The sequence below is a fragment of the Chiloscyllium plagiosum genome, unplaced genomic scaffold (assembly GCF_037043375.1).
Source record: "Chiloscyllium plagiosum isolate Xiang-an unplaced genomic scaffold, Cpla_swu_hap1 HiC_scaffold_43, whole genome shotgun sequence".
In the NCBI taxonomy this organism is placed as follows: Eukaryota; Metazoa; Chordata; class Chondrichthyes; order Orectolobiformes; family Hemiscylliidae; genus Chiloscyllium; species Chiloscyllium plagiosum.
In genome coordinates this window covers 27,153,862-27,174,220 of record NW_028270181.1, presented here as the reverse complement: position 1 = coordinate 27,174,220, position 20,359 = coordinate 27,153,862, and the positions used below count along the sequence as shown (strand labels likewise).

Here is a 20,359-nt window from a genome sequence, read left to right as displayed (position 1 = left end):
TCCGATGACAGGCTAATAGTGTAACCCTAATGCATACATTGTTTATTTTTGTTTAATCATTTGATGTGGGTCTCGCTGGCTAAGTCAATATTTATTACCCGTGCCTGGATAATGGGGGTGAGCCTCCTTTTAGAACTACTAAATGTTGTGGTGTTGATATACATCTTCAAAACTTGGTAGCAACTAAGTTTGATACAATGGAGTGATACATACAGTCATTTCATAGGGTGGTAAGCAGCTAACCACAGTGCTGTAGATTTGGAGTCAAATGTAGGCCCGGGTCAGGTAGGAACAGCTGATTTCTTTCCCTAACTGGTATTAGTGATCCAGAAAAAAAAGACAACTACTTCAGTTTCCATTATTAGCTTTTAATTCCAGTCTTAATAACCAAATTTAAATTCCACCAGTTGGGGTGGAACCTACTCCCCACAGGATTAGCCTGGGCTTAGTGATTACCATTACAGTGAATTTACCATACCACAACCTTTTCCCTAGTCTCAACAGGAACTATTAGACAGTAAGTAGGTGAAACAACACCAACTCAACATCACCCTCTTGTTCTTGAGCCATCCAGACAGTGGCATTTCTAGCGTCACCATTGTAGTGACTGGAGTCAGCCAACTCAGCACAGATCAGTAATCTAAGGGGGAATAATTCCTGAAAGCATTCACTTGACATGGGAGCCCCCAGATATAAACAGTCAGCATGAATACAGTTTTTGATGCTTACATATGAATTAGAACACAGCAGTCATGCACCCCATAAACCTACACTGCCCATTCAATAAGATAACGGCTGGTCTGACTGCAGCCTAAGCTCCGTTTTCCTACCAATCCAAGCTACCCTTTCACTCCTTTGTAGTCAAAATCTTGGTCTCTCACAGAGGGTGTTGCCAGATCAATCATGCTCACCATATTGAGGCTCAGTGGGGATGGGGGGAGCGGTGTGGTGGTGGTGGTGGAGTTTGTACATCCTCCCTATGTCTACATGAGTTTCCTCCAGGCACTCCAACTTCCTCCACAGTCCAAAGATGTGCAGGTCAGGTGAATTGGCTAAGCTAAATGCCCATGTAGTTAGGTGCATTAGTCAGAGGGAAATGGGACTGGGTGGGTTGCTCTTCAAAGGGTCAGTGTGGACTTGTTGGGCCGAAGGGCCTGTTTCCATACTGTAGGTAATTTAATTTAATATCAACATTTAGCCCAAGTCTTCCAGTTAGAATAATCTATTCCAGAGTTTATTTTTTACCTTGATGTTTAGCATTTTGAATTTCTGTTTTGGTCTTTACTCGATTCTTCCGTGCTGAAACCCCAGAGGTCAAAGCTGTAGAAAAATGATTACAAAGAAATTCAGACAAGATTCAAACTGTGAGGTTCATGATAAACCGACCATAAGTAAAGAAATCTATTGCCTCACAGGGCCTATAGCTTCTTCACTTTCCCCCTCCCCCAAAATGGGTAATAATTACATGCACTCTGTTCATGTTGTTTCTCTGTGCTTTCTCCTTGAATTCGTGCAGCTAACTCTTCTGCAAAGGAAGTCTGTCCCAACTTTTTCTGTAAAGCAAAGGAAATGACGTTGTAGTCAATGAAAGGAGTCCTTTAAAATTACTCCCAACTGTACAATATCAGATTGTTGCTTGGCAGTACAGAACGTGGGTGCTCCTGAACAAAATGCTCTCATGGCTTTTTCACCTTGCACTGATCAGGGCGGATGCAAGAATGCCTAATTTTGAAGGGAACAACAAATTATGCTGCACAACCAATTTAACATTATTAGTTAGACATGCAAATTGACGACTCAAGTTTGCTAGAAGCTACCTATGAATACATGTTGAGGTTCTGTCCTCTGGAGGACAAAGGAACATGACCAGACATTGCACAGCTTCCTGATGCATTCAGCATGGCAATGTCTACCCAATCAATATCTTTTCCTCACACAGTACAAACTGTTGTTCCCTTGGAAATTTGGCATTCTTGCACCTTTTCTGATGAGTGCAATATGAACAGTTCCAACAATGCACCACTCTTCAGCAATATTCAATTTCATCAGGCTGTGAAAAGCTCCTCACCGTGAGAGTCAAGTCTTCTTCTTCCTCCTCTTTTCCAGACTCTTGAAATAAATCAGAATCATCATCTTCATCCTCGTCACTGATCTGCTGCTGTTTCTAAGACAACAACAACTTTCATTTGTATAGCACTGTTAATCATCATGGATTAACAACCCAAGATACACTGTAAAAACATTGTTGGACAGAATTTGACACTGAGCCATATAAGATGATCTTAAGATGTGTGAGAAAGAATATGGTCAAAGTAGTAGGTTTAAGGGAGCTGCTTCGAGGGGAGAAGGATAGAGAAAATTAAGACAGAAATCCTAAGACCTTAGGACCAGGCATGACTAAAGTAAGTATTGAAATTCAGAGTTGTATAATAGGTAACAATAATTGGAGAAGTGCAGATATAGTGGAGGTATATGGGGTAGGAGGTTGGATAGAAAGGTAGCACAAAATCAAGACAGGCTTTGAAGACAAGGATGAGAATTAAGTTGAGGCTTTTACAGAGTAAAGTTATTCCAAAACTTCAAGGGTTGACTAGCTATTTCAGAAGCATGCAAATATTTTAAAAACAGCATTCTGTGACTGCATGATTCATCTGTATAAACTGCTTACTTGTTCACTCGCTATTGGCAAAAGTGAAGTTTTTAGATATTATTCTGTAATGATCTTACGGTTTCCTGTTTCCTTACCCATATCCAGACAGCAAAGCAAATACACACAGGCCAGGAACAGTAAAGCTTATTAGTTATGTCATTAGCTTATTAGCACTGGTTACAATACACCTGCCTCCAGACTCTCTTTTGTATTTTCATACAACTGGGCAGTGAGTCATGTAGTGTGCATTGTCACTCATTCAGTATCACGTCATCCAAATGGATAGTGTTTTTTTTAAAAACACTTCAAAATGCAAATGCTCACTGTCTCCCAGCAGCTGCTGACTCATTGAAAAGGAGTGAGCTCACAAATGGTGAGTGATTTCAAACTGGATTCAGCATAATGGGATCAAGAACACAAACTGACCCTATTTCCCCATTCCAGCTCAGGAACAGAGGCCAAGGGATGTTGCCGCAGGGATGAGATTACAGAGACTGAGCATTCAACCTGAACTTCTACAGTTTGGTTTTCACGTTAACAGTGAGCTGTTGAGGGAACGTACATTTTGGTTTTAAACTATAAAAACTCTTATGATCATAATGTAGTTGAAGCACACAAATGAAGCTAAACTGCAACTTGAAAAGAAATTGCCTGATCTTGAAACAGGTTATACAGGTTAGTGACTAGACACAACAACAGAAGTCACAAAATTAATAAGTTCCATAATTCACACACAACATGAGCATTCAAAATGAATACTTACTTGGACTGTCTTGGATGGTTTTTTCTCTTCATCTTCACTTTCTTCTGCAGAATCAACCCCAGACTCCTGAATCAGTTGCACAAAACAAGCCAAAACAGTCCAGTGATTCATTTTTTTTTGAGTGTGTGTTGCACGCTCTCTCTCTCACTCCAATCAGCAAGTACACTAGGTTTTGTGTCAAGACATTTTGCAGGAAATAACTTGATCTAACATGGAATTAGAATTATACAGAAAACCTTTCACCCCTGTCTCATCTGTGGTGATAGTAAGGACAAATTCTACAGCTGCCTGTATTTTGCAAATTACTGTACATTTAGCAAGTTGATTACAAAAGTATGAAGTAAAAATACAGCATACAGATGAAACACAGCTGAAGAGCACCAATTTTGCTCAATGTCAATTCTCCTGACCACAGAGAATGAGATAGGGAAGGTTGCATGAAGATGCAAAAATGTCTCATCTCAACAGAGTCAGAACCTTAGGACTAACAGTTTAAGTAAACAAAGCATTAAGTTGTGCTAAGCTGGGATGGTTAGAACATAGAACAATACAGCACAGAACAGGCCCTTCGGCCCACCATGTTGTGCTGAACATTTGTCCTAGCTTAAGCACCCATCCATGTACCTATCCAATTGCCGCTTAAAAATCACCAAAGATTCTGACTCTACCACTCCCACAGGCAGCGCATTCCATGCCCCACCACTCTCTGGGTAAAGAACCCACCCTTGACATCTCCCCTATACCTTCCACCCTTCACCTTAAATTTATGTCCCCTTGTAACACTCTGTTGCACCCGGGGAAAAAGTTTCTGACCGTCTACTCTATCTATTCCTCTGATCATCTTATAAACCTCTATCAAGTCACCCCTCAAGTTTCGCCGTTCCAACGAGAAAAGGCCTAGCACTCTCAACCTATCCTCGTACGACCTATTCTCCATTCCAGGCAACATCCTGGTAAATCTTCTCTGCACCCTCTCCAAAGCTTCCACATCTTTCCTAAAGTTGAGGCGACCAGAACTGCACACAGTACTCCAAATGTGGTCTAACCAAAGTCCTATACAGCTGCAACATCACCTCACGACTCTTGAATTCAATCCTTTTGTTAATGAACGCTAATACACCATAGGCCTTCTTACAAGCTCTATCCACCTGAGTTGCAACTTTCAAAGATCTATGAACATAGACCCCAAGATCTGTTCCTCCACCTCACTAAGAACCCTACCGTTAACCCTGTATTCCACATTTTTATTTGTCCTTCCAAAATGGACAACCTCACACTTGGCAGGGTTGAACTCCATCTGCCACTCCTCAGCCCAGCTCTGCATGATATCTAAGTCTCTTTGCAGCCGACAACAGCCCTCCTCACTATCCACAACTCCACCAATCTTCGTATCATCTGCAAATTTACTGACCCACCCTTCGACTCCCTCATCCAAGTCATTAATAAAAATTACAAAAAGCAGAGGACCCAGAACTGATCCCTGCGGAACTCCACTTGTAACTGGGCTCCAGGCTGAATATTTGCCATCTACCACCACTCTCTGACTTCGACCGGTTAGCCAGTTTTCTATCCAATTGGCCAAATTTCCCTCTATCCCATGCCTCCTGACTTTCCGCATAAGCCTACCATGGGGAACCTTATCAAATGCCTTACTAAAATCCATGTACACTACATCCACTGCTCTACCCTCATCCACATGCTTGGTCACCTCCTCAAAAAATTCAATAAGACTTGTAAGGCAAGACCTACCCTTCACAAATCCGTGCTGGCTGTCCCTAATCAAGCAGTGTCTTTCCAGATACTCATAAATCCTATCCCTCAGTACCCTTTCCATTACTTTGCCTACCACCGAAGTAAGACTAACTGGCCTATAATTCCCGGGGTTATCCCTATTCCCTTTTTTGAACAGGGGCACAACATTCGCCACTCTCCAGTCCCCTGGTACCACCCCCGTTGACAGTGAAGACGAAAAGATCATTGCCAACGGTACTGCAATTTCCTCTCTTGCTTCCCACATAATCCTAGGATATATCCCGTCAGGCCCGGGGGACTTGTCTATCCTCAAGTTGTTCAAAATGTCCAACACACCTTCCTTCCTAACAAGTATCTCCTCTAGCTTACCAGTCCGTTTCACACTCTCCTCTTCAACAATACGGTCCCTCTTGTTCGTAAATACTGAAGAAAAGTACTCATTCAAGACCTCACTTATCTCTTCCGACTCAATACACAGTCTCCCACTACTGTCCTTGATCGGACCTACACTCGTTCTCGTCATTCTCATGTTTCTCACATACGCATAAAATGCCTTTGGGTTATCCTTGATCCTATCCGCCAAAGATTTTTCATGCCCTCTCTTAGCTCTCCTAATCCCTTTCTTCAGGTCCCTTCTGGCTATCCTGTATCCCTCTACTGCTCTGTCTGAACCCTGTTTCCTCAACCTTATGTAAGCCTCCTTCTTCCTCTTTACAAGACATTCAACCTCCCTCGTCAACCAAGGTTCCCTCACACGACCATTTCTTTCCTGCCTGACAGGTACATACATATCAAGGGCACGTCGTATCTGTTCCTTGAAAAAGTTCCACGATATCCTTCCCTGACAGCCTATGCTCCCAACTTATGCTCCTCAGATCCTGTCTTACAGCATCGTAATTACCCTTCCCCCCAATTGTAAAACCTACCCTGTTGCACGCACCTATCTCTCTCCATAACCAAGGTGAAAGTCACAGAATTGTGGTCACCATCACCAAAATGTTCACCCACTAACAAGCCCATCACTTGTCCCGGTTCATTACCGAGTACCAAATCCATTATGGTCTCCCCTCAGGTCGGACAATCTACATACTGAGTTAGAAAAGCTTCCTGGACACACTGCGCAAACACCGCCCCATCCAATCTACTTGATCTAAAGAGCTTCCAATCAATATTTGGGAAGTTGAAATCGCCCATGACTACTACCCTGTGGTTTCTGCACCTTTCCAAAATCTGTTTCCCAATTTGTTTCTCCACATCTCTGCTGCTATTGGGGGGCCTATAGTAAACACCCAACAAGGTGACTGCACCTTTCCTATTCCTGACTTCAGCCCATACTACCTCCAAAGGCAGATCCCCCTCGAACTGCCTTTCTGCAGCCGTTGTACCATTTCTAATTAGCAACGCCACCCCCCCTCCTTTTTTACCACCCTCCCTAATCTTACTGAAACATCTGTAACCAGGAACCTCCAACAACCATTCCTGTCCTTCTTCTATCCACGTTTCCGTGATGGCCACAACATCGTAGTCCCAGGTACCGATCCACGCCTTAAGTTCACCCACCTTATTTCTGATACTCCTTGCGTTGAAGTATACGCACTTGAACCCATCTCTGTGTCCGCAAGTATTCCCTGTCGGTGCTACCTTATTCACAGCCTCCCTACATTCTTGGACATCCTGACAAACAGCTAGCCTACTTGCTGGACTACAAGTCCGGATCCCATCCCCCTGCCAAATTAGTTTAAACCCCCCCGAAGAGTGCTAGCAAACCTACCCCCCAGGATATTGGTGCCCTTCTGGTTCAGGTGCAACCTGTCCTGAACCCGTTCTACAACTTAACTCAGAAGTTAGGTGAAAGCTTCAAGCAAACATCATTTTGAGCAACCACTTTTGGCAGCCCAAAATATGGAACAGGAAAACAATGATAGAATGATGCTAACTGGTCAACCAAGATAGCCCCCCACAGCACATTGGTGGTTGGGAAACTGATCTCAATAAACCACTGTTTCTGCTCACCTCTTTTTCCTCTTCACTTTCAATAACACTGCCATGTTCACTGTCCACAGACTCTGTACAAAGATAGAATAAATGATTAAATCACACAGCAAAGATGTCAGAAACATGGAAGGCTTGAAGTCATAGGATTGTACAAAGTCGGGAAGAATATTTTAATACTTTTAAGAGGAATTGAGCACAAGGCTGCTAGTATCTTGGTGAAAAATGGGCTCCTAGCAAAATCTATTGCTCATTTGGCCAACTTTCACCCCACCTTCCATTTGCCAAAAGTAGAACCTGTTTTTCTCAGGCCATTTGATGTAATGTAAGCAATTGGGGCATGTGGGGAAGGTGTATGATAGGGAAAGCTTGATAATTGAGCCTAAATCTGTCACAGAAATTTTGGACAACGAAGCCCCACTTAACCAACATGACAGTTGTAGTAGCTGCAATCCTAGTCCAGATTTCAACCTGTGCCATCCCTAGTCTTGGCAGGTCTGACATGATAGTGGAGTCAGCACTGCCAATCAGCCACTGCTTGATGGGACCAACTGTTACATGCAGAGCATCACAGTTGAGGTCAGACACACTAAATTGGAAATAGTAGAAGAACTACCTGCATCAAGAATGACTTCCTGGTAGGACAGGCTCATTCCTGAAGAAAGGCTCATGCCCGAAACGTCGATTCTCCTGCTCCTTGGATGCTGCCTGACCTGCTGCGCTTTTCCAGCAACACATTTTCTTGCCAGTTATACATACCAGGAAGTCAATTTGAAAAGGCCCTCCATCCCCATGAGAACTCATACTGCTCTGGGCAAATGCCAGCAATTGCATATCCTCTTGACACTTCCCCCAAGCTTAAAGCTTGCTCCGAGCCCTAGAGACCAAACTTTCAATTGCTGTGTCCCAGCCTCGAGAGCTCTGTTCCAAAATGCAATCAGTAACCCCATCCTCCCCCACTGTTTCTTAGATGACCTCTCTCCAACCCCACCTTTTGCCTCCCCCTTGAATTTCCCTTTCTTCCTCCTCAGCATGCATCACCCCGCTTGTAAACCTGTCCAATGCTCTTTTATCAATAAATATAGAATGGCTAGTTGTTTATTATTTCCGAAACAGCAAATTATGTAATTGTCTCATTCCTGTGAAATGAGGTGCAACTCTCTAAATCCTTGAAGGGAGATTCAAAGATTACAACACTTTGAACAGAACACTATCAGAGACTATCAGATGGGTATGTTTCAGTGAGTCACATGGCCACCCTTTCACCCGCGATGTAAATACCTTCACTGGAGAGATCACCTAAGCCAACATCCTCTTCCTCCATAAACTGCTGAGAGCCAATGATGTAGGGCAACGGCCTGTCAATGTATAGGTCCTGGAATTGACAATAACAGAGTACATATATTCATTACTTAATACATTTCAATAGATTATCACCAATTTAATTCATCCTTTCAGTACAATTAGGTTCAACTGCCATGGTGGAAATCAACCTAATTCAATGGCAGAAGGAACTTTAGATATCGCATATGCCAGGCTAGAAGTCCAATGCAGTACTGAGGGAGTGCTGCATCATCAGAAAGAGAGAGAGTCAGAAGGAACGTGGAACCAACCTGTCACCATAAGCAGATGTAAAAGATCCCATAGGCAATACAACACAATCAATCAATATCAGTTAAGCAAATCACCAAGTTATCATGATGTCACTTGAGAGAGCTTGGTATGTGCAACTTAATTACTATATTCCTAAATTATTATACCACACTGCAAAACTTAATTTATTGGTTTTGAAGAATGCTAGAGAAAGCAAGTTATTTCCTTCTTTTGGTTGAAAGGAGATAAAGTGATGGCAGAAACCCAGGCCTACCTGTTTGCATGGGAATAGTAAATGATGGAACAAGGGCATTTTCACAGCAAGGGAAGAGGTTAGGTCTGAAATAGGCCAGCAAGCAAAAGGGTTCAAGTCACTGTAGGTCAGAGATAAAACAACATGAATCAGAATACAGGAGGGAGATAGAGTGCTTGGTGTCAGGGTGCAATGATAACAATCTCACTCTCGATGCCAGCAAAACAAAAGAATCAATCACCAACTTGAGGAAGAAAGGAGGAGGACACACTCTTTCTACATCAACAGACCTGAGGCGGAGAGGGTCAAGAGCATCAAGTTCCTATGAATAACAATCGGCCCTGCTTTTCCCTATAGCCGCGGAAGCATTTCTGTTTAAATTATATATCCAATTCCCTTTAATCAAGTAAGTGCTACTGCTTTAAAAAGTTTTAATGCAGACACTGACGTATTGCTCATTAGAATGCCACAGTCATCCCTCACAAAATAAGGCACACAAAAGGCATTGAGTAACTAACACCAATAATCATTAAACTAAGCAAAAATCAGGGATTACACTGGAATAATTTTTATACTTTTGAGGTGCTGCATGGATGCAAAACAACTTCCAGGCTCTGAGCCTCACCATTCTAATATTTTATTATCCAGGGAACAGGAGAATCGACGTTTCGGGCATAAGCCCTTCTTCAGCCCTCATTCCTGAAGAAGGGCTTATGCCCGAAACGTCGATTCTCCTGTTCCCTGGATGCTGCCTGATCTGCTGCGCTTTTCCAGCAACACATTTTCAGCTCTGATCTCCAGCATCTGCAGACCTCACTTTCTCCTCTAATATTTTATTATGTTAATTTACCACCGGCATCTGACTGAACTTCATCTTTTTAGGTGCCTCTTTTTATTGAGGGCCAGAGAGGGATCGGCACCCTGAAAATGTTCCTCTCCAAGTGAAAGGGCAATTTTATAAATTTGTTCAGAGCGCGCAACAATGAAAAAGTTGTATTTGTTGACCGTTCTTCATTACCCTTGGAAGGGGAGGCTGGTAATACTCAAACAAATCTGTTTGAATACAAAGCTGTTGCCCAAGTGATTATTTTACTAAATTATGCTGTGTCCAAATCCTTTGGATCATCTGTACAGCAGCTTCAGCAGTGAAGACTTGAGAACGGTGGTAGGGGCAATGACTGACTGATCTTTGCCGTCAAAACAAAAATCAATCTCCCTCGATCCTAAAACATTCATTGACCCTGCCTCCATGCCCTGGAGAAGGTGGTTCCACACTATCTTCAGAAAAAGAAATTCTCATCTGTCTTGAATAAGAGACCACCTATTTTGAAACTGTGTTCCCTAGTTCTAGTCTCTTCCACAAGGAGAGTTTTCACCAAGTCCCTGCAGAATTGTGCCAAGTTGGAGGCTTGGGACTGGGATAAGGTGGGGGGAGAGGAATTGAGGAAACTGGTGAAATCCAAATTAATCCTGTGGGGTTGCAGTGTCCCAAGAGTTCCACAATTGACCCTAGTGTTCTTTTGAGAGGGGTGCACATTGGGAAAGCTAAATCACCTAGTGGTTCTATTTGAAAAGTGATTCCTGTTGAAAACCATACACAGAACATTATGTAGAAGCAGCATCAGGTGTCTCCTCACTACTGCTAATGTGAACTGTATGGTAGGGTTTGGTTACCAGTAATGCTCTGCCAATGACAATAGAACCCATAACTCCAGCGCAACTTCCAAAAGCGACTAAATTCTAAAGTTCTTAGTTGCCTGAAGTGTTTTGAGACATCATGAGTTCATTAAAGATACTATATAGTGCAAGTCTTCCTTTATAAAATTTTTTTTTGTTATATACTTTTGGGCATCACTGGCTAAGCCAGTGTTTATTGCCCGAGAAGCTGGCGGTGAGTCACCTTCTTGAACCACTCATTGGCACTCTTTCCCTTTATACCAGACCATTTTCATACCAGCCATCTAGTAACCACTGTTTGCAACTTTTATGAATGTTTATGCTTAGTTTACTCCCACTAGAAACTGCTGAAACACAGTTTGATACATTCATAGGGGTTTTTTTTGGAGGGGGGGGGAAATTCTTGGGTTTTACCTGGTGATAGCAAGGGAACAGAAATATAATTCCATATCTGAATTAAAAACAAAATGGCAGAATAACCCAGCGGGTCTGTTAACATCAGTTTTCCTTTCACAGGTGCAATCAGGCCTGCAGAGTTTCTCCAGGTCTTGCTGCTTTTACTTTAGATCGGCATCATCCACAGTATTTTGCATTATTTTAGTTCCACTTTAGGATGGTTTGGTGCTTGGAGGGAAAACTCCAGGTATTCCCTTGCCGTTGTCCTTGCACTTTTGAGTGGTAGAGGTCATGGGTTTGGGACGCACTGTCGCAGGAGGTTTGGCAAGTTGTTGCAGTACATCATGCGAATGGTGCACATTACTGCCATTATTCATCAACATCAGGAAAGGAGAGAAAGCCGCAGAGATTCAAAGGAAAACCATGGGTGTGTTAAGCTAGTTTATGGCCATAATTAACAATTTCCACTTGGATAGACGGACAGGATGACTTGAGGTTGAACTCAGTGAAGACAAAATCATTCTCCTCCCACCTCAATCACCCTACCAGTGGTCTCCATTCACCTTGGGTTCCAACAGATGTTCAACTCGCTCATTTGTTTCTTCATCTTCAGAGTCAGAGTTTCCAGCTTTTATGTCCAGCTGCTCGAAGGCAGAGTCCAGCACACTCAGGCCATGGTGCACAGCTTCTTGAATCTTGGGGATCAGCTCAGCCTCCTTCTGCTCTCTTGTTTTCTCCTGCACAAAACAAACATAATAACCAAAATTTTAGGAGTGCAGTGAGCACGTGCTGCTTTACCAAAAATCACCATTCTAAAGCATGCAACTACCCACCCACAGCAGTTTAATATCTCACGTTACCATATGACAAAGAAACTCAACTGGGCTCGCCACAAACAGTGGTTACAAGAGTATGTGCGAGGCTTGAATTACTGCGACGAGTAATTCACCACCTCACTCCAAAGAGCTTGTCCACAAGGCATAGGTCAGGAGTGTGATGGAATATTCTCCGCTTGCCTGGATGGGTGCAGCACCAATAACATGAAGTCGGATAAAGCAGACCACTTGATTGGCACCACATGCATTAGCATCCATTCTGCCCACATTCAGTCGCAGCAAGTGTGTACTATCTACAAGGTGCACTCCTGAAATTCACCAAAAATCCTTAGACAGCACCTTCCAAACCCACATCCATTTCCACCTAGAAAGGCAAGGGCAGCAGATACATGGGAACACCACCACATGCAAGTTCCCCTTCAAGGCACTTACATCCTGCCTTGGAAATATATTGTCATTTTTTCGCTGGGTCAAAGTCATGGAATTCAGTTCCAAATGGCATTCTGGGGCAACCCACAGCAGATGGACTACAGCAGATCGAGAAGGCAGTTCACCACCACCTTCTCAAGGCAACTCGACACAGGCAATAAATGCTGGCCAGCCAAAGCCACCCACATCCCAGGAATGAATAAAAAATTGCTAACAATAACACCTAAAGTTTGCCCGCATTTCAGTATAAACAATTCTCAAATTTACCTTTTTGTACGTCAAACGCAGGTTTTGTATATTTCAGAGTTAAAAAGACCCATACCTGCAACTATTCCAGTAAGAAGGTCACAACACAGCCAACCAGAATAGGAACCCTGAATGATTGATCTCAACTACCCCTAGGCTAGGTGCAACAGTGGATAACTGCAGTAGTTTATGACTGTGTTGGCTCAGGTCAGACAATCTAATACACAGTGAACACTAAGAGCTAATAGCCCAAAACTAAAAATTGAAAAAAGTTAGAACCAAACAATTTATTCAAAAAGTCTTAAATTATTCAGTACTCGCGCAAAGTATGAAGATCCCAGCCTGGTTAAATCATCCAGTTACATACCGGCTCAACTGGTTTCCCTCCGCTCTCTGGCTTAGCTGCTTCTTCCACTTCTTCATCATATACTCTCTGAAACAGCAAACAACCACAGCATTTGCTTCTATATTTCAGTGCAAGCAATGAAAAAGGAACAAAATGGAGAGCACCTAAAAAAATCAAATGATACTCATTAACCATCAGCTAATACTGCCAAGGGATATGCTAATTGCTGATTCAATTCCTGAGAGGCTGTACAGCACAAACAAGCATGGACAGTGTTATCCAGATTCGATTAAAAGCTTCCTGTTTGTCTGCAGACAGACTTGAAGTCTCTGCACCACAATGAATGTAGGCAGTTTCTAATGGGAGTAGGCTAAACATAAAGCTATGCATAATCTGCAAACAGTGGATGCTAGATAGCTGGTATGAAAATGGACCACTGGTGTTGTCAGGGAAATGCCAGCCAATGAGAATTTGAAAGTGAAGAAAATTGCGGAGGCATAGTAGAGGGGGCTTTGCTCAGCCTCTTACTGAGCTGCAAGCACTTAAGTGATCAACAATGACCAAGGCTGCTCCAGGGAATTGCATTATCAAACCATCAATGAGTTAAGTACAAAATAGTTAGCCATTTCTCCCAGGACGTGCTTTATCAATTAATCAAACAATTTAGGCTCACATGGAGTCTCTAACAAGCTGAGCTGACAAACATTTATTCCTGACCGTGACCATAACCAATTAAGAACTTCTGAAATAAAAACAGAAAATGCTAAAAATACTCAGGTCAGCCAGCATCTGTGGAGCAAGACAGAATTAACATTTCAGGTTATTACTGTTCAATCAGATCTCCTGGATCATCTTATAATGTTGCCATTAATTTCTGAGCCCAATCATTTACATTGCACAAATAAATTGGTGCTGTGTCACTTCAGTAGAGTGCCCGAGCATTGCTGTTTATGCTAACAATGGCAAGCTTTGTTTTTAAGCTATTCACCCAGCTCTTCCATCAAAACACTATTATAGAACAGTTAACTGTCATGTGCCTATTGCAAATGACTGCCTGATTTTGAAATTTATTAGTGCCTGCAGTAATGAGTGGTGGTTATTTTAGTGCTTGTAAAGTAAAGGAAACCTGAAAGTGCCCCCTATACTCACATTTTCAATGAACTGAATGTTTGAGAGCATCAGGAAATCATTGAAAACATTGTGCAGGCGGGAATCTGTGGCCTTCGTGCGCTGGATCAAGCTGTCGAGCTGTTTCTCAATCTCATGCGTGCGGGATAACATCTGCTGAGAGAAATCTTGCAGAAACAGAAGCAACTGTTGGCAGAAAACAGTCACCATTTACCTGGATGAATTAATGCCGAGTCACCAAGACAGTGTAAAGTATTAAAATGGCTCATACCAGAAAATAACTTAATGAAGTTAATCTGTTCAACTAACTGGTTACTGTTACAGCCAAACTGTGGGCTTGGAACGCAGCTGGCTGCTTCCCCTCCCCAAAACTAGAGTTGTAGCTCCCTTTGTTTAACCACAATTCAATGGCGCCCAGTGAGGGACAAAACAGCAACAGTAGTTTGGGCCAAATGATCAAATGGCACCCACTAATAGCCTGCCCAACACAGTAATTATGTAGTGTGGTTCTTTGCCTCCCTACATCATGAGCCAATGCTTGCTGCATTCAGTTGCACTGCAGCCAATAGTTCGACGGCATCTCATCCCAAAAACATTTTGTCATGCAAAAACTAAGACAATCGATCGGTCATCAATTTTGGAAAGCATCACGCGAATTCAAATCCAAGGGCCTCATTTGTTCTCCAGGAGCTGTCATAGCTGCTAACCAATTCTAACCAACAGTTACCCTTCTTGTGGATTACTAAAAGGCTTCATTCTTGAATTTTCAGTAAAAATGCTGAACAAAGACTCTAGCCAAGCCAGCTAACTATGCACTAGGAATCAGCTTAGGGTATGGAACAAATGACCCTTTAAATCACTGAATTCAGAGGTACAATTCTCAGATGTGCAAAACTGAGACAGACTTTAGCAAGAAAATTAGGATACCAGGAACTATTTCATGGGTTGGTTTGTAAATGGTACACTGAGTGTTAGATTATATTCAGATAGTGGGGCATTATCTGGGGATTCTCTTGTGCTCCTTCCCATCAACGGAAACAGACAAATTGTGGTTAGAGATACTTCTATTTTATCTGTTCATAGAATGCTGGCAAAGATGCTGGCCCATCCAGCAGTGCCATCATTCTTTGCCAATTCCTAACTGCCTTTGTGGTGGTAAGGTACCTTCTCGAACTACTGCAGTCCACGTGGTGCAGGGACACCCAGAATGCTGTCAGAAATGGAACTCCAGCATTTTGACCTAGTGACCATGAAAGAACTGTGACATTTTTCAAAGTCAGGATGTTGAGTGACTTGAAGAGAAACTTATGGATTGTGGAGTTCCTATCGTCCCGCTGTCCTTGTCTTTCTAAGTGAGCTTGCAACACATATCTCAGCACACTTTTAATTTGCAAAGGTTAGGCTTCAATTATTTCCACATGAACACAAGTTCATTCTAACATTAGCCTAGACTATAGCAAGCCAGATCAAAATAAACAAACCAGAATGCCAGTTTACCAAACTGGGACAACTGCTGCTTAATTTTACTGATTGACAACAGTGTTGTGAAAGAGGTGCATTTTCAGGCAGTGTGTCAATCTGGCAAGGATCAGCACAAGACAACCGCAATCTTGAATTCTCAATTTCTCAGAAGAGGCAGGATCACGGTTAGCTTGCACTACTTGTCGAACTGGGAAGCACATCCGCCTGTCCTGACAAAACAGTAAGGCATTGCACCACATGGCTCCATAAAGTACTAAGGCACAAGAACAATGTTACCTTGAAACTGTAAGGCTGTGCAACAAGTGGCAATGTACAGTGCAGGGGAAGACAGGCTGCAGGGGGAAGCATCTACACACAAGCTGCAGTCCTTCAAAAATGCAGACGTGTGTAGCAATTTTAAACAGATAAGGACAGATATTAAGCCAAGATGTTCACTCAAACATTCCCTTCGAAGAAGCAAAAAAATCACAGAAGGAAAATGAAAGAAAACAAATAGTCGATGATTGTTGCAACATCATAGGACTAATGCAGCCAAAGAAACAGACACAGGAGCTATGCTCACTTTACTACAACTAACTTAAGATTATACTTACTCCAGCATCTGCACCAAGGGACCAGCTCCCACTGGCTTTATGGATTTCTTCGAGTGTCCATGGCCGCTCCCAGACAAGCTCAGTCTCCCAACCGTCCTGTCTAAGAGCTCCGTTAACGGAGGGCCCGTTCATCTATCATAGGAGAACAAGTCGTTAACAGAATGTGCGCACACAGAAACAGTTAGAAGGCAATAACATAAAACAGCATGTGACAGGGTAAAACTAAACCATTACTGTCTCCTAAATTAACAGTCACGCTGCTCTTATGTCTTTTATGAAGTAGATCAGTACCACTATTTACTTTAACCACACTGAAAAATCTACTCCTAGTTAAACCATCAGTGACACCACACAAGAGGAAATATTTGCAACAGAATTTTGTAACAGTTGCCCAGAGCTTTTAAAAACGTTGTCAGACGTAAATCATTAACCATCTTCTGACTGGCTACAATTGTAACTTTTCAGTCTCTGATATTAATGTTGTTTTCCAATGAGCTTGCAAATAAAGCGATCCCTCCTTGAGGTTAAAGCAGACAGTAGCCTTAAATGAAGTAAATGGTAAGGTAGAGCCACATGAACGCAGGAAAGACAGAATGGACACTTAACCAGAAATGAGGAGTTTAATCTAAGGTGCCATCACTATTTTATATTCACAACTTCTTATGAACATTGAGAGATGATTCAGCCAACTGTATCTAGAGTATTTGTGAATTAAAATCAGTTGGCAATAACCTATTACTTGAGACAGTAAAAAAGCATTGTAGGTCTACCAGCAGCAATTCACCACCACCTTAAGGGCAACTGGGGACAGGCAATAATCACTAGATCAGTCAATGATGCCCACATCCTCTGATTGAATAAATCAAATCATGAGATGCTTTTACTGCAATGTTAATAGACAAAAATTGATTCTGTCCAGCAAGGAAATATTGAAACAGGAGACTCAAAAGTCACAATTTTAGGGAGAAAAGAGAGATAGAGAAATGGAGAGGTTTATGGATGGGATTGAGTGTACCTCTGACCTAGGCAGCTGGAGGCAAATCACTGGTGTTGAAAAAAGAATCAGATGTAATAAAAGGCCAGAACTGGAGAAGCACAGAAGTTTGAAATATGTATACAGAAACTTACAGAGGAAGATCAAAGTAATGGGTGGAGTACATTGTAAACAAGGGTGCGAGTTTTAAAATCTAGACATTGCTGTAACAGGAGCCAGTGTCAGACAGTGGAATGCTGACTGAACAGGACATGGACAGAGTTTTGAATGAGCTCAAGTTTACAGAGAAAGTGGGACGAGGGCAAATGAAAGTTGAGTCAGTCAAGCTGATGGCAGCAACAACACTGAATAAACATATCAGCCAACATATGTCCAATAATTCTGAAACGCTAGACAACAAATACTTTTTACATTGAAGATCTCAATCAATTTCAAAGATGGCTTGAACAACCTTCTCTCTCCTCTCCTAATTTCAGTGTTTTCAACCTTTCCCTGTACCCACATGGACTAACACCAAGGGCACTATCAATGTTCGCCTACCGCTCAATAGCCAGCCAATCATTCCAAGGGTCCTACCAGTCAGTGTGCGCATAACAACCTAAAATGTGTTGGAGTGGTGGATGTATTTACCACTGAACAGAAGTTAAGGGATAGAACTTTACTGATCAGTAACAGGTGCTTAAAATCTCCAACACTGAAATGTCAAACTGTGAAATTAACAGCAGTGGGAAATGAAAGAGTTACCGAAGTGCCAACATCTAATACTCCTGAATCAAATCTAACAACAGCTAAATTCTGAATAAATCACTCTACATCATCATAGAAGATCATCACACCAGCATATACCCCTTTCTCCCATTCACCTACCACATTTGTTGCTGGAAGGAAATTGAGAATGCTTTGGGGCCAATTATTCCATACCCACTTTTGTAATCAAAGCTCAGAGCCTATGCTTACATGTGTGAATTCATACTGGGCCTGAATGCCAGAGTCTCTCTTGTACCACTGCACAGAAACACTCACTGGTTTACCTCGAAAATTTAATTGCTGTTCACCCCCATTTCAGGTTAATTGCTAAAATTTGAATCTAATAGAACTGGGAATCACTTGTGGATCAGAAGTTGCCAAAATTCCAGTTAAAGACAAAAAACATTTATTCCTACCAAGACTACTTTCGGGTCTGCCTCACAGCACCACAACAACGTAATTACCACAACAATGTCTACCTGCATACTGGCTGCATCCAAAATAACCAACATTATCCAACTGTTGTTACAAACCAGATCAATCCTTATTGAGCAGACACCCAGGAAAAAATATTTTCCAATCAAATTTGGACATCCTTCCAATCTTAGCTTGGTGAATAAGGTGAGTGCACTGACAACTTAAAGGTAACCCCAACTTGGAGACACAAATATCCAAAACCAGACAGATATGACAAACAAATTGGGGGAGGGGAGAGATCATGTGGTGATACAAAAAGGAGTCGGGGTCAAACAGAGGTCATCTATCCTCAAATCTGAATGGGATGCAAACAGATCCCCTATCGTTCACTCATCTCCCAAAGGGGGAAAAAGGGGCAAATCAGAGAGACGCAACTGAAAAATGACAACAATGGGTGTAAATAGGGACTTCCTTACCATTCTCCTTAAATCACTGAAATTGATTGGGGATGGAGAAAAAGAGCCCCCGCTCCCTCAACCGCCCAGACCCGTCGCTTCCCCATCCCAGAACCTCCAGGCCCCACACCTCGCTCACTTCCTTACTTCCCAGAGGCACAGGCCCCCAGCTCGCTCACTCACCAGTCCTCTACTCCCTCACCCCCAGAGGCCCTCCTACCTTCACTCCCTCACCCCCAGAGGCCCTCCTACCTTCACTCCCTCACCTCGCCACCGGCGAGGCTGAGTTCCCGGCTCCCGTCGGTCTCCCGGCCAGTGCGCAGCCGCAGCTGAAGCGTCACATGACCCCAGGCGCACGTGATCTCCCGAGGTGGGCGGGAATTTGGGTCCGGCCCGGCACGGACCCGCCCCTCGCATGATGACGGCCAATCAGGGTGCGAGGTGCATTCGCGGGGTCAACGACAACTGGCGGCGCGAGGCGATGGCGCAGCGGGGAAGGTGAGTGAGTTTGAAATGCGGTCTCGAGCCCGCGAGGCAGCTTTACTGCTGTTGACCATGGAGCTGCTACTGGTTGTAATAAACCTGTTGGACAATTTAAAACGTCCACAAAAGGGAACTGAATGGGCTGTCTGTCTTATAAAGTAAACAAACTGCACGTTATTCTACACAACCACATAATGAAGGAGCAGAGCTCCGAAAGCTAGTGCTTCCAAATAAACCTGGTGGACTATAATCTGGTGTTGTGTGATTTTTAACTAAGTATACCCCAGTCCAACACTGGCGTCTCTAAATCAAAACTGCAGATGCTGGAATCCAAAGTAGACCAGCAGGAGGCTGGAAGAACATAGCAAGCCAGACAAATCCCAGATGTGCACCTATTTTGAACATTCCACTCACAAGCATCCCAGATGTCCATCTATTTTTGAACAATGTCCCTCCGTCATCCAGACAGTCCTCCACCGCACCACCTTCATTCCCCATTCCACTGCTCTTAACCTCCCCTCCCCAAACACAATAAAGACAAGGTCCCCCTTGTCCTCACCTACCACCCCACCAGCCTCTGAATCCAACGCATCATCCTCAAACACTTCTGCCAAGTCCAACTAGACATCACCACCAAGAACATCTTTCCCTCCCCACCCCCTCTGCCTTATGCAAGGACCATTCCCTCCGACAGTCATTGGTTCACACCACTCCTGCAACCAGAAAACATGCAAAACCTGCTGATACAGCACCCCCCGTCACCTCCAGCCAGGGCCCCAAACAGTTCTTCCAGGTGAGACAGAGGTTCACCTGCCTCTCTTCCAACCTAGCTTACTGCATTAGGTGCTCCCGATGTGGTCTTAGAGTCATAGAGATGTACAGCATGGAAACAGACCCTTTGGTCCAACTCGTCTACGCCGGCCAGTTATCCCAACCCAATCTAGTCCCACTTGCCAGCACCTGGCCCATATCCCTCCAAACCCTTCCTATTCATATACCCATCTAAATGCCTTTTAAATGTTGCAGCTGTACCAGCCTCCACCATTTCCTCTGGCAGTTCATTCCATATATGTACCACCCTCTGCGTGAAAAAGTTGCCCATTAGGTCCCTTTTTTTTCCCCCTCTC

The 20,359-nt window shown here is 43.2% G+C and overlaps 1 protein-coding gene across 9 annotated transcripts in view; it reads right to left on the bottom strand.

Moving 5' to 3' along the window:
- Window positions 1-19,090, bottom strand: part of washc2c (WASH complex subunit 2C) — a 60,489-nt gene extending 41,399 nt beyond the window's left edge. For 7 of the 9 annotated variants that reach the window (XM_087982441.1, XM_087982451.1, XM_087982447.1 and 4 more), the window contains exons 1-11: window positions 18,771-18,789; window positions 16,137-16,268; window positions 14,083-14,247; window positions 12,955-13,020; window positions 11,640-11,813; window positions 8,439-8,532; window positions 7,179-7,231; window positions 3,414-3,479; window positions 2,069-2,164; window positions 1,466-1,553; window positions 1,246-1,320 (exon numbers count right to left, since the gene is read on the bottom strand). In XM_087982441.1, coding sequence (XP_087838567.1) covers window positions 1,246-1,320; window positions 1,466-1,553; window positions 2,069-2,164; window positions 3,414-3,479; window positions 7,179-7,231; window positions 8,439-8,532; window positions 11,640-11,813; window positions 12,955-13,020; window positions 14,083-14,247; window positions 16,137-16,268; window positions 18,771-18,773 — 1,012 coding nt within the window. In that variant the 5' untranslated portion in view covers window positions 18,774-18,789. Of the gene's footprint in view, window positions 1-1,245; window positions 1,321-1,465; window positions 1,554-2,068; window positions 2,165-3,413; window positions 3,480-7,178; window positions 7,232-8,438; window positions 8,533-11,639; window positions 11,814-12,954; window positions 13,021-14,082; window positions 14,248-16,136; window positions 16,269-18,770; window positions 18,790-19,001 lie in introns of those variants that run through there. The other 2 variants (XM_087982442.1, XM_087982448.1) reach the window with 2 other exon arrangements.
- Between the last annotated feature and the right edge of the window lie 1,269 nt (window positions 19,091-20,359).